This window comes from Perca fluviatilis, chromosome 15, assembly GCF_010015445.1.
Source record: "Perca fluviatilis chromosome 15, GENO_Pfluv_1.0, whole genome shotgun sequence".
In the NCBI taxonomy this organism is placed as follows: domain Eukaryota; kingdom Metazoa; phylum Chordata; class Actinopteri; order Perciformes; family Percidae; genus Perca; species Perca fluviatilis.
Window position 1 is genome coordinate 2,468,002 of NC_053126.1, and position 25,247 is coordinate 2,493,248.

Here is a 25,247-nt window from a genome sequence, read left to right on the forward strand (position 1 = left end):
ATTCCTATATGTGTGTTTTGATGCCTTTAGTGAGAATACAATGTAAATAGTCAAAAAAAAAATGAAAAAAAAAAAAACGACATTGAAGAGAAGGTGTTAACATTTGGCCTGTACTATATATATATATATATATATATAATACAATATTTTCTGTATTGTGTTTTTTTTAGCTTGATTTATACTAAAGGGACTAAGAGTCCTGATGTGTCGGACCTCTTCTGCTTCAGTTTTGACTGATTGTGAGATACCTGGAGGGCCTGTGTAACATAATAATAATAATAATAATAAATTGAATTTATATAGCGCTTTTCATGGACTCAAAGTCGCTTTACAGGGCAGGGTAGATTATAAAAACATAACAAAACAAAACGAGCAAACAAAACAAGTAGAACAAAACAAGATACAGATGAAAAAGGGAGGGGGGCAGGTGGACTATGGGTAGGCTGAGGTGAAGAGATGGGTCTTGAGGCGGGACTGGAAGATGGTGAGGGACTCAGAGGTGCGGATCTCTTGGGGGGGGGAGTTCCAGAGCCTGGGAGCTGCTCTGGAGAAGGCTCTGTCCCCAAAACAGCGCAGGTTGGACTTTTGGATGGAGAGGAGACCGGCTGAGGTGGATCTGAGGGAACCGTGAGGGTTGGTAAGGGAGAGGAGGTCAGTGAGGTATGAGGGGGCCAGATGGTGGAGGGCTTTATAGGTGAGGACCAGGATTTTTGTAGGTGATCCGGTGGGAAATGGGAAGCCAGTGGAGTTGCTTTAGGACTGGAGTGATGTGGTGCCAGGATTTGGAGCAGGTAATGAGGCGGCGGCTGAGTTCTGGACCAGTTGGAGTCGGTTGATGTTGGTAGAGCTGATGCGAAGGAGAAGTGAGTTGCAGTAGTCCAGTGCGGGAGGAGATGAAGGCGTGGATGAGTCTTTCAGCAGCGGGGGTGTGAGAGAGGGTCTGATTTTGGCGATGTTGCGGAGGTGAAAGAAGGAGGTTTTAATGACTTGACGGATGTGAGGCTCAAGGGGAGAGGGTGGAATCAAAGATAACGCAAGGTTGCGGGCCTGGGGAGATGGGGAGACAATGGTGCCGTCGATGGTGAGAGTGGGGTTATTGGTTTTGCTGAGTGTGGATTTGGAGCCGATCAGAAGGAATTCTGTTTTGTCGCTGTTGAGTTTGAGGAAGTTGTGTTGCATCCAGGTTTTAATAGCTGACAGACAGGAGTTGATGTGGGAGAGGGGAGGATTGTGGGGGATTTGGTGCTGAGGTAGATCTGGGTGTCGTCAGCATAGCAGTGGAAGTCCAGGTTGAAGTGGCGGAGTATCTGACCAAGAGGGAGGATGTAGATGATGAAGAGGAGGGGCCAAGTGCAGAGCCTTGGGGAACACTTGAGTGACTGTGGCTGTGGCAGAGGTGTGGTTGTGGAGAGAGATGAAATGGGATCTGTTGGAAAGGTAGGAGTGGAGCCAGCTGGAGTGCAGTACGTCGATAACGAGGTCTTTGAGTCTGGTGAGCCGGATGTTATGGCTCACAGTACGAAGGGCTGCACTCAGGTCGAGGAGGATGAGGATGTTGAGGGAACCGGTGTCAGCAAAGGTGAGGAGGTCGTTGAGGACTTTGGAGAAAGAAGAGAGCGGTTTGGGGGGGGGGGGGGGGGGGGGGATCCAGACCAGGTTTTAAAGGATTGGGGTGACAGCGGCAGTTTTGAAAGCAGAGGGACAGTTCCAAGGGACAGTGAGGAGTTGAAGAGGTTAGTGAGGTAGGGGCATAGGACCGGGAGGCAGGACTTCAGAAGTGGAGTAGGGAGGGGGTCAAGGGAGCAGGTAGTGGGTTTGGAAGAGCTGATGAGTTTGGAGATTTCAGGAGGAGTGACTGGGTTAAACTGGGAGAGGAGGAAGTGTGGAGGAGGGTCGGGAGGTCTGGAGGGATGGGGAGAGGAGGGTCCAAGGTAGGTGCTGGAGTAGATCCTGGAAGGTCAGATACAGGGGATAGGGATTTGTAAATGAGATTGATTTTGTCAGTGAAAAAGTGGAGGAATGAGTTGCAGAGATCCGGAGTAGAGGTAAGGAGGCTGTTGGTCCGAGGCTTGATGAGGTTGTTCAATGTGGAGAAGAGGGTTCTGGGGTTTTGGCAGGGGTCGGTGAGGATGGTGGAGAGGTAGGCAGATTTGGCAGCAATGGGGGCATCTTTGTAGAAGCGATGAGATGGGATTTATAGGCTTCATGATGGACTGTGAGGGATGATTTCTTTGTCAGGCGTTCAAGTTGGCGGCCAGTTTGTTTCATTTTCCGAGTGCAGGTGTGTACCAGGGTGAAGAGGTGTTAAAAGTGACGAGTTTTGTTTTGAGGGGGCCAGGGTGTTGAGGGAGGTAGACAAGGTGGAGTTGAGGTGGTCTGTGAGGTCATCGGGTGAGGTGAGGGTTGAGTCCAGGTGGAGAGCAGGTAGAGAGATGGTGGGGATTGATAGATTTGAGGTTGCGGAAGGTGATTTCTCTGGAGGGGGGCGGTGGGGTTGGAGAAGGGATGGTGAACCGTATCAGTTTGTGATCAGAGAGGGGAAAGAGGCATGGATGGAGGTCGAGCACTGGTTGGTTGGTGGAGCAGACCAGGTCGAGGATGTGACCTTTTTCATGGGTGGGGAATGTGACATGTTGGGTGAGAGAGAAGTTATCCAGTAAAATTTTGAATTCTGATGAGAGCTTGCATGTGGGGGAGTCCATGTGGATGTTTAAGTCACCGAGTAGCAGCAGACGTGGAGAGAGAGATGAGGCTAGTGTGAGGAGTTCAGTAAAATCAGAGAGGAAGGAGGGATTTGGTTTAGGTGGCCGGTAAATGAGGATGACTGTCATGGAGGAAAGAGTTTTGAAGGCGAGATATTCAAACGATGATACTGAGGGGAGGGTGAGTTCTGTGATCCGGAAGTTCTGATTGAAAATGACGGCGAGGCCACCTCCACGGTGGGAGGGGCGGGGTTTGCAGATGTAGTTGTAGCCAGGGGGGGATGCTTGGTTGAGGGAGAAGAAGTCGTTGGGTTGTTGCCAGGTTTCGGTGAGCAGAAGGAAGTCAAGAGTGTTGTCGAGGATTAGTTCATGGAGGGCAGGGGCTTTATTGTTGAGCGATCGGGTGTTGAGGAGGGCAAAGTTGGCATGGTGAGAGGGTGGTGGGATGGGGGCAGGCTGGAGAGATCTGAGGTTGTCCCGGTTAGCAGTGCGTGTGGTGCGTTGGGGTGTGGGGGTATTGCAGTTGAGGGGGACAGTGAGCCGTTGGCAAATGATTGGAGAGTATGATTGAGTGTATGTGAAGTGGGGAAAGCACTGTAGTCCGGTCCGGGTTTTCTGTGTAGCCTGATGATGCGTTCAGCCCTATATGAACCAGTGGGTGAAGCATTCAGATGGACGTGGGACAGGTGCAACAGGAGCGTGCAGGTGACCAGATGGATGGAATGGATTGTCCCGTGGTGGAGAAAACAAACTTTGCGGCGAGCTTCTGTGGATGTAACGGCGTCGACGTAGAAGTCCGAGCTGTTTGATGACTGGGATGCAGGATGGAATGGAGTAGTTGCGACGTGGACCAGTTGCAGAGTTGAATATTTGATCATGATGCCGAGCGGAGGGACCGAGAGCTCTGTGATAGTGGTTAGCCGTGGGCTAGGAGCACAGAGGTGGAGGTGGAGATGGATGAATGAGGTGATTGCCAAAATGATCCACAGCATGACCCGGGGAAGAGGAATGTCTAGTCTTGGTGCGGCTCGCATCTGGTGGAGGTTGCCTATGAGGAGGAGGTCAGCAATCGGGTTAGCCGCCGAAGCAGCTAGGATTTGCCCCGCCGCGTTTGGTGAACAGGGGGCAGCTAGCTAGCGGCTAACCGACGAGGCAAGAGTCCGGTCAAGGACCCGAAGCGCCCGGGGAACCAGCAGAGAGACTGTCCAGAGGTACAGAGGCTGTCCAGAGGTAGGGGGTACAGCGAACACAAACACAAGAGAATAGCAGACGAATAGCAGATGAATAGCAGACGGAGAAGCGGCGAATAACCAGCGCCAGCGTCCTCTCACGTCGGTTAATTTTAAAAAAGGAAGATGTAATGACTGCCGCTGGTGTTCTGAACCATGGATTTCTTTGTATCTCCCAGAAAAGGACCGGCTCCTCTCCTCCGTGGCCGGCTATGGGTCCCGGGACCTTCTTGGGGGCGGGACCCCTCGTCCCACTGCTCTGGTGGGCTCTGAGTCCCCGCAGAAGCCGAGGGAAGAGGAAGAGGAGGAGGAAGAGGAGGCCCTGAGGAGGAAGCTCAAGTACTTCTTCATGAGCCCTTGTGACAAGTATCACGCCAAGGGCCGCAAGCCTTTCAAACTCTTCCTGCAGCTGCTCAAAATCTTCATCGTCACGTTACAGGTGGGTAAAGCTTTAAGCTACAGGATGGATCTCACACACACACACACACATACACACACACACACACACACACACACATACACACACACACACACACACACACACACACACACACACACACACACACACACACACACATACACATACATACACACACACACACACACACACACACACACACACACACACACACACACACACACACACACACACACACTTGTTGCTTCATACAGGCCAAGATATTTTACTTTTCTCTTAAAGGTCCCATGACATGCTGCTTTTTGGATGCTTTTATATAGACCTTAGTGGTCCCCTAATACTGTATCTGAAGTCTCTTTTATATAGACCTTAGTGGTCCTCTAATACTGTATCTGAAGTCTCTTTTATATAGACCTTAGTGGTCCTCTAATACTGTATCTGAAGTCTCTTTTATATAGACCTTAGTGGTCCCCTAATACTGTATCTGAAGTGTCTTTTATATAGACCTTAGTGGTCCCCTAATACTGTATCTGAAGTATCTTTTATATAGACCTTAGTGGTCCTCTAATACTGTATCTGAAGTCTCTTTTATATAGACCTTAGTGGTCCCCTAATACTGTATCTGAAGTCTCTTTAATATAGACCTTAGTGGTCCTCTAATACTGTATCTGAAGTCTCTTTTATATAGACCTTAGTGGTCCCCTAATACTGTATCTGAAGTCTCTTTTATATAGACCTTAGTGGTCCCCTAATACTGTATCTGAAGTCTCTTTAATATAGGCCTTAGTGGTCCCCTAATATTGTATCTGAAGTCTCTTTTATATAGACCTTAGTGGTCCCCTAATACTGTATCTGAAGTCTCTTTTATATAGGCCTTAGTGGTCCTCTAATACTGTATCTGAAGTCTCTTTTATATAGACCTTAGTGGTCCCCTAATACTGTATCTTGACCAACTGCCACTTTGCTCGTTTGAAAGCCATGATGTCTCTCTCTCATGGGGGGGCTAAATTCTCTGGGCGGGCAAAGCAGAGAAAGGGGAGGTAACCTTGCTCCTTATGACATCATAAGGAGAAGATTCCTGATTGGTCCATCTGAGCTTTCATTTCCTCAAAGGCAGAGCAGGATACCCAGGGCTCGGTTTACACCTATCACCATTTCTAGCCACTGGGGGACGCATATTGATGTTATGATGCAGAGGTCCATGGTTCGAATCTGACCTGTGACAGTTTCCTGCATGTCTTCCCCCTCCCTCTCACCTAGCTGTCCTGTCAAATTAAAAGCGGAAAAGCCCCAAAAAGTAATCTTATAAAATAACAGCCTGTTTGTTTAATTCTATACCAGTACATAATTACTATTCTGCAGTGGTTGAAGCTCATGTGTTTGTCGTCTCCGTCTCTCAGCTGGTGCTGTTTGGACTGAGCAACCAGATGGTGGTGAATTTTAAAGACGAGAACACGGACGCATTCAAACATCTTTTCCTGAAGGGTTACACAGACAACGCTCATCAGGCCGTGCACACGCAGGACGAGCTGTACAGCCGCGTCCACTTCGCCATCCGGCAGGTAACGCTTGGCCTGAGAATACCTACAACCTGTCAGTCATTTCAGCTGATTCACACAAATTATATAACACTTTTTATCTCTCCAGTAGCATCCAACCTAGTCTATATATAGTCTTGCTAGCCTAAGAAGAAGGCTAGCAAGAGATAGACCTTTTTAAAACCTCTTTGAGGGCTTTCTGTTTAACCAGAAACAGCTCTGAAGTCGCTAGTGATAAAGTCACCAGACTCCATTTAAAAAAACAGTACTTTTAGTGTGTATAGAGCCAACATATTGTCACATGTAAATCAGTAAACTGTGTGTTTATTTCAACCCAAACCAGAGTTGTGATGGTTGGTAAAAGTGGAAAGACGACCCAAAACTGCTTTTCATAGTTTTGATTAGTTTCTGTCGACTTTGAATGAAGTGTGTTTTACGATGCTAAAATTACTGATTATTTACATGGAGTCTGGTGGGTTTAGGGAACGCAATTTTTTAGATGTTTTTAATGTTTAAAAAAAGGATCTTACTCTTTAACAGAAAGGTTAACCTCCTTAGAAATCTTTCTATAATGTTGTCAGACACCTAGAATAATAATCTGAGTCTGTCAGCGGCAAAACGAGCACTTTGTGTAGTCAGCTAGCCCATTCAAGTCAATGCTTGATATTCCAAATAATACATCACAGATCCTTCTTATCTGCTGCTTGTGTCTCCCCTCCAGTACATGGCTCTCCCTCGGATCTCTCTGGGCCGGTATGCGTACGTTTTGGGCGTCGGTGTGAACGGCAGCGCGCTCTCCCTCTGCCAGAGGTGCTACAGGAACGCCACCATCGACCCCGTCAACGACACCTTCCACATCGATCCCCACGTTGTCACCGGTAGATGACCTTTTGTCTTTCACATATCCCTCCTCCTCTCTCTGGTATTCATTAACGATGAATCCATTTCTTTTAATCCCTTTTTTTCAGCTTATTTTTTTATTGTTTTTTCCTACGTTTTACTAACCTCCGCCAGATGGATCGCTTCGCATTAGCTCGGCATATCCATCTGGGAACTTTCCGTTGGAGAACTTTTGGGAAGGGGGCGAAAATCCTGGTTAGCTGATTGGATAAACCATCTGTCTATCTACCACCTATAGTTGGTGATAGACGGGCCAAATCAACCAATCAGATCAACGAAGCGTATGGAAATACAACCACAAGCCAGGCTACCCCTGCTGCTGCTGCAGGCAAAGCATAGCTCGTTAGCTCAGCAAGCTAGCAGCATGTCGGTAAAGGAGATTTGCCGTTTGTGTAACAAGAATTTAGGAATAAAAGGCCCCATGTCAGGTTCCTGGTCCATATTCCAAAAGAAGGATCCAAGAGAAGAAAGCATTAGCGAGCGGCTAACAGAATTAGGGCTACCGCTGGCTGAAAATACTGGTTAGCTGATTGGATAAACCATCTGTCTATCACCACCTAAACCCGCCTCAAAACCAACGCTGATTGGTCGGTCGTTTGGCGAACTGCTCCAAATTTTCTCCGTCTCAAGATGCCAGACTGATCTGGGAGGAGAAAACTGGAGCTCGCCAGATCAGGACACTCTCACCGGGCTAGCGTTTTGGATGCTTATTTTGCAATTTGTTTCTGAGGTTGTTTCGCTTTTTTGGAAGTTTTTGATGTTTTTTTCTCAAAATATTTGCTGCTTTTTCTATGGTCGTTTTTCAACGCTTTTGTCGGTACTTTTCTACGTTTTGTTTAGTTTTTTTTTGGAGGTTTTTGATGCTTTTTTGAGTGATGTTCATTACATGTGTCCCTGGGTATTCGACGTAAACAGCCGTCTTATTTACTCCGTACCAGTATTTTCTATTTTCTTGGCCCTTAAGGAGATGACTGAATCAGTGAGTAATTGACTATGTTTACATGCACATAATATTCTGGTTTTTGTCCTTCTTCTGAAAAGACGATATTCCGAAGTGCATATTCCTCTAATATTCCCGTTTACATGTAGCCGTGCAAAATAATTAGATTTTTTAGAGTTTTCCAGCGGTGGAGGACTTGTTGGACCGTGTGAACACAGCCTCCCTCTTTCATTCCTTCAACCAGCTTCTTGAAAAGGTTGGCTCATCTCCAAAAACCTGTTGATATCTGAGTCTTTGATAATGTTTAACAGTAGCTGTGTTTCTCCTTCTTCTCGGGTGTGCAGCCCTGCAAACTGTCAGCTGGTTGGTTTGTGTACAGCAACCATGGCAACGCTCACAGCTGACCGTACATAAGCCTGTGGTAAAAACCCTGATTGAGACACATACTCCAAATGCGCTGTAAACATGTCCAGAGAATGCTACTAAAACCAAAATAATACCGGAATATCCCACATGTCTTAATCCGAAAATGCTATATTCGGAAAAAGGCCTTATTTGGAATATCCAACCCGAATATGCTGTTTACTAGCCTGACCAGCCAGCCCCACATCCAGATGTTGGGTCTGGGAACTCCCCATTGGTCAGGGCTCAATCTGAGGGGCGGGATAAACGGTTGTCTTTCAAATTCCCTCTGCACCAATAGGATAGCGCTCCAACCAATCAGAGCAACGCTAGTTGATAGATTAAACTTTAAACTCCGAACACATCCTCCTTTTTAAAGAATGACTTCAGAGCCGTTCTTTGTTCTTTTCTCAAAGAAAAGCTGAACTCCAAGTCTTCCAGAAGACCGCTGTTCACCAGTAGCAGCAGCAGCCATAAGCCCCGCCCACTGACTCTATACACAATGTGATTGGCCTGACCAGAGTTTGGTTTTTCCAGCTTGCAAGCCAACGGAGAGTTGCTAGACGACCCTGGCTGCAAATTACATTTGCTGCCTCTAGGGTGGTCTAGATTTATAGGCTAGCTGTTTACATGACCTGGATCATATTAATTATATTGTCATATTCGGGAATAATAGCAGAATATTGGTGTGCGTGTAACCATACTCGGTGTGTTGCTGTTCCACATACTATGTCAAGACTGTGCCCTACTTTTAAAGCCTTGAAATATTTCCTATCTCCAAAAACACAACACATAAGCTTTTTCCATTCCCTTTAGTAGCAACACACTGCCTCTGGCTTGGGAAAGGAGGTGTTTACTACACCTGCTGCTTTGGCAGCGATGACTTTTGGCAATGCATGATCCATCTTGTGGCAAAAATAAAGTCAGACAAATTAAAATAAATCTCCTAGTGTACGATTCAGCATTTAAATGCTTTGAGGAAGTGTAGAAGTGCGGTCTGCGCTTCATGGGATGAGAACAAAAGATGGTTTTAAAAAACTTCCCCTGGATATTTTGGACTTCCTCTTAAAGCTATTTTCTGATTTTTCTTCCAGACTGCATCGGCCTGAATCCGCTGACGGACCCTTCTGCTCCAGAAAACACTGACTACAAGAACTTCACTCTCAAGTTTTACAAGTCAGAGGATATTATATTATTAGTTTGTTTTTAAAACAGATAGACAGACAGACAGACAGACAGATACTTACTGACTTTCTTACTGAGGGATGTATAAGCATGAGAGGCTTGCAGTGACAGGGCAGGGACTGACCCTGTGAGCAAGTATGCATGGTCAGGTGCTCCAATAGTGCAAGGATAAAGTCTAGAGACCAGCTTTAAATATGGACAATATAAGAGAATAATGTAGACATAGGAATATAAAAAACTATAGCAGTGCAAGGATAAGTCTTAAAAACAGACAGCATTGAATATGGGCATTATAAGAGAATAATGTAGACATAGTAATATAAAAATTATAGTAGTAGCATTGAATATGGGCATTATAAGGGAATAAAGTAGACAGTATGAGTATGGTTTGAAGTAATATGGTTGCAGCCATTGTTCAGGTATTAAGTGTTAAGTCTTTAACTCACATTGAATTTTCTTTGTCTGTCACATATTTGTGTCCAGGCTGATCAACGTAACGATTGACTTCCAGCTGAAGGCCATCAACATTCAGACTGTCCTGAACAATGAAATCCCTGACTGCTACACCTTTGCTATCACGGTGAACTATCTCTTCTCTTATTCCTGTTTGAATAAACACCCTGGCTGCATCGCAGCACGGTCTACGTAGAATTCTGACGGCCCGATTGATCACAACTGTTAAGTTTTGTGTTAAAATGAGCCAAAGTTTGAGATAAGAGTTAATGTGTAACATCGTTTTTTGTTTTTTTTTCCAACCTGGACCCTTATTTTCCCATGCATTGGTGTCTAAGTGACTAATGTAAACAAACATATTTAAAATTGGTCTAGTATTGAGTGAGAACGCTGAAACTGGCTACCTTGTACCGGGCTGCAATGTATGGATATATTTAGGACAAATGGTCAATTTCCGTCCACTAAAAGTTCTGTTTTGACAGGCTCAGATTATTATTCTAAGTGTGTGACAACATTATAGAAAGGCTCCCTACAGAGATAGACCTTTTAGTTAAAGAGTAACCAGAAACAGCCCCAAAATCACCATCACCAAACCCACCAGACTCCATGTAAATAATCAGGATTTTTAGCGTGTATAGAGCCAGCATATCTCCACCAGACTCCATGTAAATAATCAGGACTTTTAGCGTGTATAGAGCCAGCATATCTCCACCAGACTCCATGTAAATAATCAGGACTTTTAGCGTGTATAGAGCCAGCATATCTCCACCAGACTCCATGTAAATAATCAGGACTTTTAGCGTGTATAGAGCCAGCATATCTCCACCAGACTCCATGTAAATAATCAGGATTTTTAGCGTGTATAGAGCCAGCATATCTCCACCAGACTCCATGTAAATAATCAGGACTTTTAGCGTGTATAGAGCCAGCATATCTCCACCAGACTCCATGTAAATAATCAGGACTTTTAGCGTGTATAGAGCCAGCATATCTCCACCAGACTCCATGTAAATAATCAGGATTTTTAGCGTGTATAGAGCCAGCATATCTCCACCAGACTCCATGTAAATAATCAGGACTTTTAGTGTGTATAGAACCAGCATATCTCCACCAGACTCCATGTAAATAATCAGGACTTTACATGGAGTCTGGTGGAGTTTGGTGATGGTGATTTCGGGGCTGTTTCATGTTAAACTAAAAGGATCTTACTCTTTAACTAAAAGGTCTATCTCTGTAGGGATCCATCCCATAATGTTGTCAGACACTTAGAATAATAATCTGAGTCTGTCAGCGGCAACAACACAACTTTTAGTGGACGGAGATTGCAGGTGCATTCCATTGCAGCTTGTTTAATACTGGAACAATTTCAAAGATTGTTGTTCCCATCCGTCACTTAGACACAAAAACATGGGACAATAGGGTCCAGGTTTAAAAAAACAAACAAAGTTACCCTTTAAGATAAACTGATGGAGTTGTGTAAGGATGTTTTTATATGTACTCTGGTTCTTGTTGCTATCAGATCGTTATGGATAACAGCGTGCACAGCGGCAAAGTTAAGATCAGTCTGCAGAACCAGGCCTCCATACATGAGTGTAAAGACCCCAACCTGTCTGGACACGGTGAGTTAACGGGTGGTGGGTGACCTGCAATGCAACCGATACATGGTTTGTCTAGATGTTTACTCATCGGTCTCCTATTAGTCTATATCGGCCGGATGTCTGTCCCCTTCCTCTGTCTCTGTGTTGGGGCTCTAACCTCCGGTGGATTTGTGAGGACTATGGTTAACTGCTCCTCAGATCTCTGCAGGGTAAATCCAGACAGCTAGCTAGACTGTCTGTCTGTCTGTCTGTCTGTCTGTCTAACAGCTAGCTAGACTGTCTGTCTGTCTGTCTGTCTGTCTGTCTGTCTGTCTAACAGCTAGCTAGACTATCTGTCTGTCTGAGTTCTCTGTTGCACGACTAAAACTACTTTTGAACGTCCACATGTTCCACCAAAACCAGTTCCTTCCAGAGACTATTTAGCAGAGGCACCGTAGCTCCGTCCGGAGCTTAGCCCCGCCCACGATGATTCTGATTGGTTTAAAGAAATGCCCAGAGGCGTCGATTTCGGTGGGGACGGTGGGTACGCGTACCTACCGGATTTCGTCATGAGTCATTTTGTACCCACCACTTCTTTTTGGAAACCTCGAGCTCAATTTAGTAAAAAAAACGAAAAGTCCATAACGCATATAATTCTTGAGCGACAGATGCCAAAAAATTCACAACAATCCTGATCCCCACAGGGCAGGCACACACACACACACACACACACACACACACACACACACACACACACACACACACACACGCACACACACACACAGCTGCTCTGCTGCTGCGCAGGCTGCACACTTCTCTGTTCACAACGCTGCCTGTCGGGACATTCTGCTTAAAGTGAAAAGGCTTAACGTGGTTTAATGTACCTCAACAACGATCAGCGATCACCATATTTCTCATGGCCATATCTTGTAATGAACACTTAAAGCCTGTCAAAAGAAATAAACCGAAATCCAACGATTATAAGTTATCTTAAACCACGTTTGTATTCATTAGTAAGCTACAGGACAGCGTCTTTCAAACATGACCTCCGCGAAAGAGGAAGTACATTTCCAGAAGTGCTGGAAATGTACTTCCCAATGCGTCTCTGTCCCCAGCAGCACATTTCAAACCAAACTGACGTCCATGGAAATGCCAATAAACCAGAGCACGTTTTTCTCCCATCCCAGAATGCTGTGTGGACTCGCCAGACCCTCCTCTGCACAGTCCTTCCAGAAAAATGCCAATTTTTTTTGTGATTGTTGTCCTTGATTATGCGGCACGTTTTCTTAAAAAATGCAATGGAATATGCTATATATGATATTTATGCAATTTTGTGCGATGAAATTGCAGGAACTTGCAAAAACTGCAGTTTGATGAAAAAGAGAAAAAAAAGAGTGATTCCCCACCCCCCCCCAACACCCTGCTTTTCGATGATGTTCACGTCGCGTAATTACATCACTTCATAACGTTACCATGGCAACAGGGGAAACTGGCTGCTCTTGTGTGAAGTAAACAACATTTTTCAACTTTCTGCTAAGATATACAGTACAGGCCAAAAGTTAGGACACACCTTCTCATTCAATGCGTTTCCTTTTTATTTTCATGACTATTTACATTGTAGATTCTCACTGAAGGCATCAAAACTATGAATGAACACATATGGAATTATGTACTTAACAAAAAAGTGTGAAATAACTGAAAACATGTCTTATATTTTAGATTCTTCAAAGTAGCCACCCTTTGCTTTTTTATTAATAAGGGAAATAATTCCACTAATGAACCCTGACAAAGCACACCTGTGAAGGTAAAACCATTTCAGGTGACTACCTCATGAAGCTCATTGAGAGAACACCAAGGGTTTGCAGAGTTATCAAAAAAAGCAAAGGGTGGCTACTTTGAGGAATCTAAAATATAAGACATGTTTTCAGTTATTTCACACTTTTTTGTTAAGTACATAATTCCACATGTGTTCATTCATAGTTTTGATGCCTTCAGTGAGAATCTACAATGTAAATAGTCATGAAAATAAAAAGGAAACTCATTGAATGAGAAGGTGTGTCCAAACTTTTGGCCTGTACTGTATATTACGGGACGTTTTTGCAACGATCATGCAAGCCCCGCATATTTTGCGCGGAAATCGTAAATTTATGTGGCGAAAGTGCGGCATATTTGAAAAAAATAATCAGACTTTGGCTGATCATGCGTTGAATTATGCGATCGCATAATCGCGTTTTTCTGGAGGGACTGTCTGCAGCGCTGTGGAGGAAGGTCTGGCAACGCGAGTGGATGAGTCTGGTACTAACTGTTCTGTGTTTGATTCTGTGGGTTGCCTTTGCCCCCTCCCCTGTCAGCGGAGAGCTATGCCCGGGAGGTCCTTGACGTGCTGGTGGCGTCCGTCTGCCTGCTGTCGCTGCTGCTGTGTGGGCGCTCCATCCTCAGAGGCTTCCTGCTGCAACACGTAAACCAAACACTCATGGGTTTCTTAGGGCTGTGTATTGGAAAGAATCTGGCAATACGTCACGATTCAATATATTGCAATATATTTTGATACTGTGCGTAAGGCGATATGTTGAGATTCTTTCTTAAAGGTATAGTGGAGGATTTTCCCGAATTTTAGAAAAGATCCGCCCTCTCCACTTTTTGAAAAAATGCACATGCGCAACACTCTCCCTGCTCCCGAGGGAAGGCCTATTAAACGTGTGCACGAGAGTGCACTGTTTACAAGTTGCTGTCGGCATGGTTCATACGAGCTACTTTCAGAAAGAAGATTTGCACTTTTCACAAATGGAGATGTTTACCGTGTGTATGCGGTCGCGTTGGCTTGTGCCAGGCGCCGGCGCTAATCGACAGCTTACATCAACTTTCACTAGCAGTGATTTTAAATGGATTTCTCCAAATAGCCAAACTTTACCTGTTGGTAGAAACTTGGTGACTGAGGCATCAGTGGAGAGCCCAACCTGTGCTTTACGCGCCGCAGGCGTATGAAACATACTCTCCCCAAAAACACTCCGGTCTTGTTTCTTTCTTCAGAGACCTTTCTCTTCTGGTCATCGTGACACTTTCACGTGGCTCACCACGCCATACACCTGAAAGTATTCATGCGCAGAAAGCGAAAACTACCCTAGGGACGAGCACGTACCACGGCCTTACGTAAACATAGCGCCAGAATGATTGACAACTAGGAGGACCAATAGTCTTGATGATCCACCCGGAAAAAGAAAATCCTCCACAATACCTTTAAGAATAATTTAGAAAAACTAATATTTAAAAAAAAAGACATGATGTGCATAAAAGTCAAAGAAGTTTACTTTAGGTAAACTATTCAGTACACAGAAAATCAAACTGCCAGTTTGGGATTGTGGTTCCCAGGTTCTTAGTGAGCTAATGTTGATATGCTAAAGTAGGCCAAAGGTCAGCCATAGCTTTTATCAAACATTAAACACTTTTTACCATTTTTACCTCTAGCACTGCTAAACACTGCTAAAAACTTTTTTACACTTTTTCCCCTAAAAAACCTAAAATTAAAACTTTTATCTTTATATTTACATAAAAACTAAACCCTTTATTTTTTTACTTTTATAAACACGGCTATCGGTACTGCAATCGTTAGGCACTGCGCGCGTATTGCTAGCACTGTTAGGCACTGTTAGGCACTGCTAGGCACTGCTAGGCACTGTTAGGCACTGTTAGGCACTGTTAGGCACTGCTAGGCACTGTTAGGCACTGCTAGGCACTGCTAGGCACTGCTAGGCACTTCTAAGCACTGTTAGGCACTGTTAGGCACTGCTAGGCACTGCTAGGCACTGCTAGGCACTGTTAGGCACTGCTAGGCACTGCTAGGCACTGTTAGGCACTGTCAGGCACTGCTAGGCACTGTTAGGCACTGCTAGGCACTGTTACAAGATAAGCATGAACCACTGTCTTACATGAATATTTTTGCACGTAAACAAAAAAATCTATGGCCTATATATTGCGTTTTTGAAAATCAATATAGTATTGCAAAATAAAATATCGCGATACTCAAGTGTATCGTTTTTTTCTTACACCCCTAGTGTTAATCTTATGGAAAAACTGCTTTACTTGGTGACAATATCATTTAGATGTTTTATATATCGTTCTCTTTTCTCAACAATTACATAAACTTCCATCTCCGACTATGGACCGAAAAACTTTTTTCAAATTGTTTTAATTAACTTAAAGTTCCCACATTGTAAAAAGTGAGATATAAATGTCTTTTTTTTAAACCATAAAGCTGATCAATACAGTATATTTATACTGTGAAAGTATCAACACTCTGAATCCACAGAGAAATGCACACACACACATTCTGAAACTTTGCCTTTAAACGAGCCGTCAAGACTTCTGTACAGTTAGAAACCGCCCCCGCATGGCTGTGCAGTCATTCCCCGGCTGCAATGACAGTGCAGAGACCCAGAAACGCTGACCAATCGGAGCAGACCAGGCTTTTTCAGAAAGGGTGGCTTAAGGCCCTGACACACCAACCTTGACAGCTGACTGTCGGCAGTAAAGCCAATCGGACCGATCAGTCTCCCCGAGGTCCAAAAAGTTCCTCAGAACACACCGAAGAGACGCCGACTTGAGCGTACGTTCTGGCGCCCCCTGTTGACGCTGTACAGACGCCGGTGATTAACGGTGAGAAATAGAAATAAATAGACATAAATAGGCAACGTTAAGTAATTCTGCACATTGTAATCAAAACAATACACACACGATTGTGTACCACTACAGGTTATGTTTATTAAATGAAGCCCAAAATATGTTGCAGACTAGAAATTGCTAGTATCAGCTAGCGCTAGCTAACGTCAGCATTAGGTAGCCTAACCTGAACCCTGCCAACAGCACAATGTTTAGCTAGCCAGCTCGTGACTTTGCCTGCAACGCTACCAAGTCGTGAGTCGTGAGTTGCTAGACCCCCCTGGCTGCAAAATAAATTTGCTGCCGCTAGGGTGGTCTAGATTTCTAGGCTATAAAGTCGTATGATTTGCAGGACTTGCTGCTCTCATCTTATTCCCCCCTCTCTCCCATCTCCCTCTCTAGGAGTACGTGCAGTTTTTCGGACGGCGCCACGGCCGCACCGTGAGCTGGGGCGACAGGATGGAGTTCATCAACGGCTGGTACATCCTGCTCATCGTCAGCGACATGTTCACCATCATCGGCAGCATCATCAAGATCGGCATCGAGTCCAAGGTATCGGTGACTCGTCATAGCTGGGGGCGTGGCCTGTGGCGGAGTCGCCGTAGGGGGAAACAATCCTTTCCCCCATAAAACTCATTGTAGCAGCTGGGGAACACAGCACGAGCACATATGCTAAATAAACATATATGTTTATTTCATAAAGCAGATTTGAAATTGCATTGTAACAATTTAACAATTCGCCCTTATGAAATCCAATCGCGGCACGGCTATGTTGGAGCACAATAGATAGACGGTGGCTGAATGCCCCGACACTTAAATTCAACTCAAATGTAACAGTGAACAATCAGTGTTGGACGTACAGTCTGTTGAGATGCCTCTCCAAATGAAGAAACCAAGCGCAGTCACACCATTAAACGTTAAAGGAACACGCCGACTTATTGGGAATTTATCTTATTCACAGTAACCCCCAGAGTTAGACTAGTCCATACATGCCCTTCTCATCTCTGTGCGTGCTGTAAGGCTGTCTGACGGCTCCAGCATTAGCTTAGCCTAGCACAGATCCTGCAGGTAACTGGTTCCAACTAGCCTACTGCTCCAAATTGTGACAAAAGTGACAAAATAACGCCAACATGTTCCTGTTTACATGTTGTGATTTGGAAGGTCACAGCGTTACAAAAAACAACGTAACATGAGACACAGCCATCTTCTAACCGTAAACAAACCGGGAACTATATTCTCTATTTGCTTTGCAGCAAGCCTGTCTGAGAATATAGTTCCTGGTTTTTTGACATGACGTGACAACATTTATAAATCTATGTTGGATGTTCTTGTCACTTATTAAAACGTAGGCTAGTTGGAACCAATACCGAGCTGTCTATAAACTAATGCTGGAAGCCGCGTACAGCGTTACTGCACGCACTGAATGAGAAGGGTATGGACTAGTCTAACTCTGGGATTACAAAAGGCGTCCTTAAAACACGATTAAGAAAAAGATCAGTATTTTGCCGTAATCCAATGACATGAATAAAAGTAATCCACAGCGATCAGTAGATCCACAAACAGAGTCGCGGTGTATCCAGCAAGGCCTCGAGCATCACATTCACCAGTCGGCTCCACACAGGTGAACGAGGTGAACTTCGCCGTTTATACAAAGTGGAATAAAACATACAGTACAGGCCAAAAGTTTGGACACACCTTCTCATTCAATATGTTTCCTTTTTATTTTCATGACTATTTACATTGTAGATTCTCACTGAAGGCATCAAAACTATGAATGAACACATATGGAATTATGTACTTAACAAAAAAGTGTGAAATAACTGAAAACATGTCTTATATTTTTAGATTCTTCCGTAGCGCACCCTTTGCTTTTTTATTAATAAGGGGAAAAACTTCCACTAATACATGAAAAAGCAATTTCAATCTATAAAAAAAAAGAAGGTAATTTCACGTGACTACTCATTGAAGCTCATTGAGAGAACACCAAGGGTTTGCAGAGTTATCAAAAAAAAGCAAAGGGTGGCTACTTTGAAGAATCTAAAATATAAGACATGTTTTCAGTTATTTCACACTTTTTTGTTAAGTACATAATTCCACATGTGCTCATTCATAGTTTTGATGCCTTCAGTGAGAATCTACAATGTAAATAGTCATGAAAATAAAAAGGAAACGCATTGAATGAGAAGGTGTGTCCAAACTTTTGGCCTGTACTGTATAAAAGTCTAAATCAACACAAAACGCGCAATCAATTAGTAAGCTGACAGCAAATTGATATACATGGCATTCAGGCAACCTTTATTGCAACGTTGTCACGGTAACATGTCCCAACTAGTGCAACAGTAATTATCGTTGTTTGCGTCCCAGGTGAGACGCAGAGCGCTGAAAAAATATAATTTTTACTAAAGCAGTATATATGAAATCAGATGAATTACCTATCACCATTTAGTTGTTTTGTGTTATTTAAAGTATTTGTAAAATATCTGATTATGCCAGAAGTAATTATTCCACTCATTTTTGAAACAATGCAATCACCCGTTTCCCCCTGCCCCCGCCAAACCAGCTATTAGGCTAACTGAAATAAAACCATGCCAATCTCTAGGTATGGTGAACTATAACTGGCCTTTAAAAATAAACATCTGCCTGCCTCTATGGGAATTTAACATAGGGGTGTACTGACTTATGCCCCCTGTATTTTAAGGAAGAACATTTATTTATTTACAATACATTATTCATTCACAAAGAAAATTGGTGTCCTTTAAAGGTTGGATTTTTCCTATTTTTTCAATTAAGGCATTAAGATCAATTTCCAAAAGATGATTTCTTTTTTTTTTCTCTTTTTAGTCAACTTTAGCATGGGTTCATAAACTCATGAGCACCACTGTATATGAACTCTCATTTTTATTATATCTGCTCTTCAAATAAAAAAAAAGACACTTTCTGAATGAAGTGAAGTCTGAACACAGCACATCAAAAAACTAAAAGAGCAGCCACCAGAAAATCAATAAGTAACAGCAGTAGGCAATAATCGATTATGGTCTGTCACTGCATTGATGCAACGATTGATTTTAACACCCCTAATGGCCGTAAAGTTCAAAGGCATTACATTTGATCCTGGTTGGTATGAAATGGGTCTTAAAAACTCTTAAATGTAACCTGCCTGGGGGTACTCTGGGTACAGTGCTAGGGTTTCTGTTATAAATGATGAGGTCACTGGTAAATGATGAGGTCACTGGTAAATTATGAGGTCACTGGTAAATGATGAGGTCACTGTTGTTGTGTTGCAGAGTTTGTCGTCGTATGACATGTGCGGGATCCTGCTGGGAACCTCCACGCTGCTGGTCTGGGTCGGAGTCATCCGCTACCTCAGCTTCTTCCAGAAATACAATGTAGGTGAAGACACACACACACACACACACACACACATATATACATACACACACACACACAACCATACATACACACACACACACACACACACATATACACACACACACACACACACACACACACACAGACATATATACACACACACACACACAAAACCATGCACACACACACACACACACATATATATACACACACACACATATACACACACACACATATATACACACACACACACACACACACTCAAAACCATGCGCACACATATACACACACATGCACACACACGCAAACACACAGATACACACACACACACACACACACACACAAAACCATGCGCACACATATACACACACACGCACAAACACACAGATACACACACGCTCACACGCACACACGCACATGCGCGCACACACACTCGCATGCACACACACACACATATACACACACACACATATACACACACACACATATACATACACACACACACATATACACACACGCACACACATATACACACACACATGCACACACGCTCGCATGCACACACACGCATATACACACACACACACACATATACACACACACACACACATATAGACACACATGCACACACACTCGCATGCACACACACACACATTCACACACACGCACACACACACACAGCTCTACAACCTCCCTGTTGGCAACACTCCTTTAAGTTCATATCTTAAGTTTGTATTTTTATACATTTTATTTATCAGAACTTTAATATATTTTGATGTTCTGTTGAGACAATAAAACAAACAATTTTATTTTTAAACTGCATTATAATATTATTTTAGTGAGGACTCATAAATACCTACAAATAACTATTTTATTTTAAAAATACATATCGGCCGATATATCGGATTTTTAAATCACTAAATATTTGTATTGATATTGGTCTTAAAAATCCTTCATTGGTCGGGCTCTAGTAAATATATATTTACTTCCCTTCGTCCCTCTCTTCTCCTCACAGATCCTGATTGTGACGCTAAGCGCTGCTTTTCCTAACGTTATCCGCTTCTGCTGCTGTGCAGCCGCCATTTATTTGGGATATTGCTTCTGTGGGTGGATTGTGCTGGGCCCCTATCACACCAAGGTACTGTCCACTCACACTCAGTCACAGTTTTTAATGAACAAGCATGAGTTATCCAGACGGCAGAGGTGGAAAGGCACTAATTACAATTACTGACGTTACTGTAATTGAGTAGGTTTTTTTTGTGTACTTTTACTTTTTTAAATAGTTACAAGTAAAATCTGTACTTTTACTTTTACTTAAGTATGTTTTGCTTGAAGTACTACATTTTAAAGCACAAATGTTTTAGCATAATGTTTTTTTTGTACTAGACTAAGACTAAGTCTATATAAAAGAGACTTCAGATACAGTATTAGGGGACCACTAAGGTCTATATAAAAGAGACTTCAGATACAGTATTAGGGGACCACTAAGGTCTATATAAAAGAGACTTCAGATACAGTATTAGGGGACCACTAAGGCCTATATAAAAGAGACTTCAGATACAGTATTAGGGGACCACTAAGGTCTATATAAAAGAGACTTCAGATACAGTATTAGGGGACCACTAAGGTCTATATAAAAGAGACGTTCAGATACAGTATTAGGGGACCACTAAGGCCTATATAAAAGAGACTTCAGATACAGTATTAGGGGACCACTAAGGTCTATATAAAAGAGACTTCAGATACAGTATTAGGGGACCACTAAGGCCTATATAAAAGAGACTTCAGATACAGTATTAGGGGACCACTAAGGTCTATATAAAAGAGACTTCAGATACAGTATTAGGGGACCACTAAGTCTATATAAAAGCATCCAAAGAGCACCATGTCATGGGACCTTTAAAGCGTAACTCTCGCCAAAATGCAACCTAGGGTCTTCTTGTGAATGTACCTGAGTCAAACTTTCGTTTAAAAGCATAACTAGGACGGAAACGGCACTTTTAAGATTCTCGTTTTGAGTGAAATGGCCTGTTGAATGGGAGAGCTAGGGGCACTGCAATGATCGCATCAAAATCACTATTTTAAACCACTAAGTAGGCTCGACACAACATGAGACTTTGCCCCAAGTATCACCAGGGGCTCTACACATGAACTCGGCATTTGAAAAAGGCCATTTGACCCAAAACGAGAATACGGTCAATCTTAAAAGTGGCGTTTCCGTCCTAGTTATGCTTTTAAATGAAAGTTTGACTTGGATACATTCACAAAAAGACCCTAGGTTGCATTTTGGCGAGAGTTACGCTTTAAAGGTGCCCTGCCACACGTATTTCGTGACTTTGTGGTGATGTCTGAAGGTCTACCATGAACTCTGTAACCTTGGTTACCTTGTTTCATGCCATTCTAGCGCGGTATAGAAAGCCTGCAGCAACACTCAGCTCAATTTCTGCCAGTTCTTATTAATATTCATTAGCTCGGCATATCCATCTGGGAACTTTCCGTTGGAGAACTTTTGGGAAGGGGCGAAAATCCTGGTTAGCTGATTGGATAAACCATCTGTCTATCTACCACCTATAGTTGGTGATAGACGAGGCCAAATCAACCAATCAGATCAACGAAGCGTATGAAAATACAACCACAAGCCAGGCTACCCCTGCTGCTGCTGCAGGCAAAGCATAGCTCGTTAGCTCAGCAAGCTAGCAGCATGTCGGTAAAGGAGATTTACCGTTTGTGTAACGAGAATTGAGGAATAAAAGGCCCCATTTCAGGTTCCTGGTCCATATTCCAAAAGAAGCATCCAAGAAGAAAAAGCATTAGTGAGCGGCTAACAGAATTAGGGCTAGCGCTGTCTGAAAATCCTGGTTAGCTGATTGGATAAACCATCTGTCTATCACCACCTAAACCCGCCTCCAAACCAACGCTGATTGGTCGGTCGTTTGGCGAATGGCTCCAAATTTTCTCTATGTGGAAAACTGGAGCTCGCCAGATAAGGACGGTCTCACAAGGCTACCTGTTAAGTAAAAGTTCATCAAATTAATTTACTTAAGTAGAATATTTTTGTACTCTTCCCACCTCTGCCAGAAGGTCACAACAGCCTACTTATCATAAAACTCCCTTAATTCCACTAATGTGTGTGTTGTGCTGTGTGTTGTGCTGTGTGTTGTGCTGTGTGTTGTGCTGTGTGTTGTGCTGTGTGTTGTGCTGTGTGTTATGCTGTGTGTTATGCTGTGTGTTGTGCTGTGTGTTGTGCTGTGTGTTATGCTGTGTGTTGTGCTGTGTGTTGTGCTGTGTGTTATGCTGTGTGTTATGCTGTGTGTTGTGTTATGCTGTGTGTTATGCTGTGTGTTGTGTTATGCTGTGTGTTATGCTGTGTGTTGTGTTATGCTGTGTGTTATGCTGTGTGTTATGCTGTGTGTTGTGTTATGCTGTGTGTTATGCTGTGTGTTATGCTGTGTGTTTTGCTGTGCTGTGTGTTGTGTTATGCTGTGTGTTATGCTGTGTGTTGTGCTGTGTGTTGTGCTGTGTGTTATGCTGTGTGTTGTGTTGTGCTGTGTGTTGTGCTGTGTGTTATGCTGTGTGTTGTGCTGTGTGTTGTGCTGTGTGTGTGTCCAGTTCCGGAGCCTGTCCATGGTGTCCGAGTGCCTGTTTTCTCTGATCAACGGGGACGACATGTTTGTGACGTTCGCCGAGATGCAGCGCAGCGGCACGCTGGTGTGGGTCTTCAGCCAGGTCTACCTGTACACCTTTATCTCCCTCTTCATCTACATGGTGTCCTCCCTCTTCATCGCGCTCATCACCGGAGCCTACGACACCATTACGGTACGGATTTCATTGGGTTACGCTCTCGTTTCTCTGCCAGTGGCCGTCATCAGTTCAAATTATATTCAGATGTACAGAATCATACAGTAGCCTGTAAAAATAATGGACGAAGGTCTGAAAAGGAAAGCCAAAGCTGACGCTCCTTAAAGCTGCATTCTCTCTAACTTCCAGCAGGGGGGAGACTCCTTAAAGCTGTATTCTCTCTAACTTCCAGCAGGGGGGAGACTCCTTAAAGCTGTATTCTCTCTTACATTGTTTAAAGCGCCCATATTATGCTCATTTTCAGGTTTACATAGGTTTACATGGATTAATTTTCAAAAAACACCATATTTTGTTGTACTGCACATTGCTGCAGCTCCTCTTTTCACCCTGTGTTCAGGTCTCTGTTTTAGCTACAGAGTGAGACCTCTCACTGCTGTAACATCTTTGTTGTCAGTCGCACATGCTCAGTAGCTAGGTAAGACTACATGCTCAGTAGCTAGGTAAGACTACATGCTCAGTAGCTAGTTAAGACTACATGCTCAGTAGCTAGGTAAGACTACATGCTCAGTAGCTAGGTAAGACTACATGCTCAGTAGCTAGGTAAGGACTACATGCTCAGTAGCTAGGTAAGACTACATGCTCAGTAGCTAGGTAAGGACTACATGCTCAGTAGCTAGGTAAGGACTACATGCTCAGTAGCTAGGTAAGACTACATGCTCAGTAGCTAGGTAAGGACTACATGCTCAGTAGCTAGGTAAAGACTACATGCTCAGTAGCTAGGTAAGACTACATGCTCAGTAGCTAGGTAAGACTAGTAGCTAGGTAAGACTACATGCTCAGTAGCTAGGTAAGACTACATGCTCAGTAGCTAGGTAAGACTACATGCTCAGTAGCTAGGTAAGACTACATGCTCAGTAGCTAGGTAAGACTACATGCTCAGTAGGTAGGTAAGGACTACATGCTCAGTAGCTAGGTAAGACTACATGCTCAGTAGCTAGGTAAGACTACATGCTCAGTAGCTAGGTAAGGACTACATGCTCAGTAGCTAGGTAAGACTACATGCTCAGTAGCTAGGTAAGGACTACACGCTGCCAGTAGCGTAGGTAAGACTCATGCTCAGTAGCTAGGTAAGACTACATGCTCTAGTAGCTAGGTAAGGACTACATGCTCAGTAGCTAGGTAAGACTACATGCTCAGTAGCTAGGTAAGACTACATGCTCAGTAGCTAGGTAAGACTACATGCTCAGTAGCTAGGTAAGGACTACATGCTCAGTAGCTAGGTAAGACTACATGCTAAGTAGCTAGGTAAGACTACATGCTCAGTAGCTGGGTAAGGACTACATGCTCAGTAGCTAGGTAAGACTACATGCTCAGTAGCTAGGTAAGGACTACATGCTCAGTAGCTAGGTAAGACTACATGCTCAGTAGCTAGGTAAGACTACATGCTCAGTAGCTAGGTAAGGACTACATGCTCAGTAGCTAGGTAAGGACTACATGCTCAGTAGCTAGGTAAGGACTACATGCTCAGTAGCTAGGTAAGACTACATGCTCAGTAGCTAGGTAAGGACTACATGCTCAGTAGCTAGGTAAGACTACATGAGCTAGCTAGCTGTTTCTCCAACTTCAGTCAGTACAAGGCAGGATTAGCCGGGAGACTTCTTCTAAACGAGGGCGCACTTCCAACTTAGCATGGAATACCTGCAGAACAGGGACATGGAAGTAGTTCTTTTGGAGATTATGGTGAACTAGTGTGTGTTCTAGCAGTGTTTTGCCATTGAGAACAAGCTAGCATGCTAGCGCTAGCATGCTACGGTTAGCCCCTTCGTTTCGGCTAGTGCCGTAGAAAACCGTGCAGATGTTGACCAGCTCACCAGGAGACTGAAGGCAGGACACATTCAGAAACCATATCTCACTCAGAACACCATGGAGGGATGTTTTTCAAAGTTTGTATGTGTGTGGAAGCACCAGAGACACAAAATAACACCCCAAATCACCAGAAAAAGTGATTTTTTTTTTTTCATAATATGGGCACTTTAAATGAAACTGAAATACAGAAACATGGTTGTGAATCAGATTAGTA

General features: G+C 43.7%; 1 protein-coding gene across 2 annotated transcripts in view; it reads left to right on the forward strand.

The window, feature by feature from the left end:
* LOC120574835 (mucolipin-1-like) overlaps window positions 1–25,247 on the forward strand; it is a 32,677-nt gene that overhangs the window by 6,759 nt on the left and 671 nt on the right. Inside the window, exons 2-12 of one of the 2 annotated variants that reach the window (XM_039825281.1) lie at window positions 4,111–4,370; window positions 5,750–5,911; window positions 6,609–6,765; window positions 9,224–9,305; window positions 9,798–9,894; window positions 11,287–11,386; window positions 13,696–13,802; window positions 16,403–16,552; window positions 19,285–19,386; window positions 20,385–20,507; window positions 22,979–23,185. In XM_039825281.1, the coding sequence (XP_039681215.1) occupies window positions 4,111–4,370; window positions 5,750–5,911; window positions 6,609–6,765; window positions 9,224–9,305; window positions 9,798–9,894; window positions 11,287–11,386; window positions 13,696–13,802; window positions 16,403–16,552; window positions 19,285–19,386; window positions 20,385–20,507; window positions 22,979–23,185 (1,547 nt within the window). The remainder of the gene's footprint in view (window positions 1–4,110; window positions 4,371–5,749; window positions 5,912–6,608; window positions 6,766–9,223; window positions 9,306–9,797; window positions 9,895–11,286; window positions 11,387–13,695; window positions 13,803–16,402; window positions 16,553–19,284; window positions 19,387–20,384; window positions 20,508–22,978; window positions 23,186–25,247) is intronic. The other variant, XM_039825282.1, reaches the window with a different exon arrangement.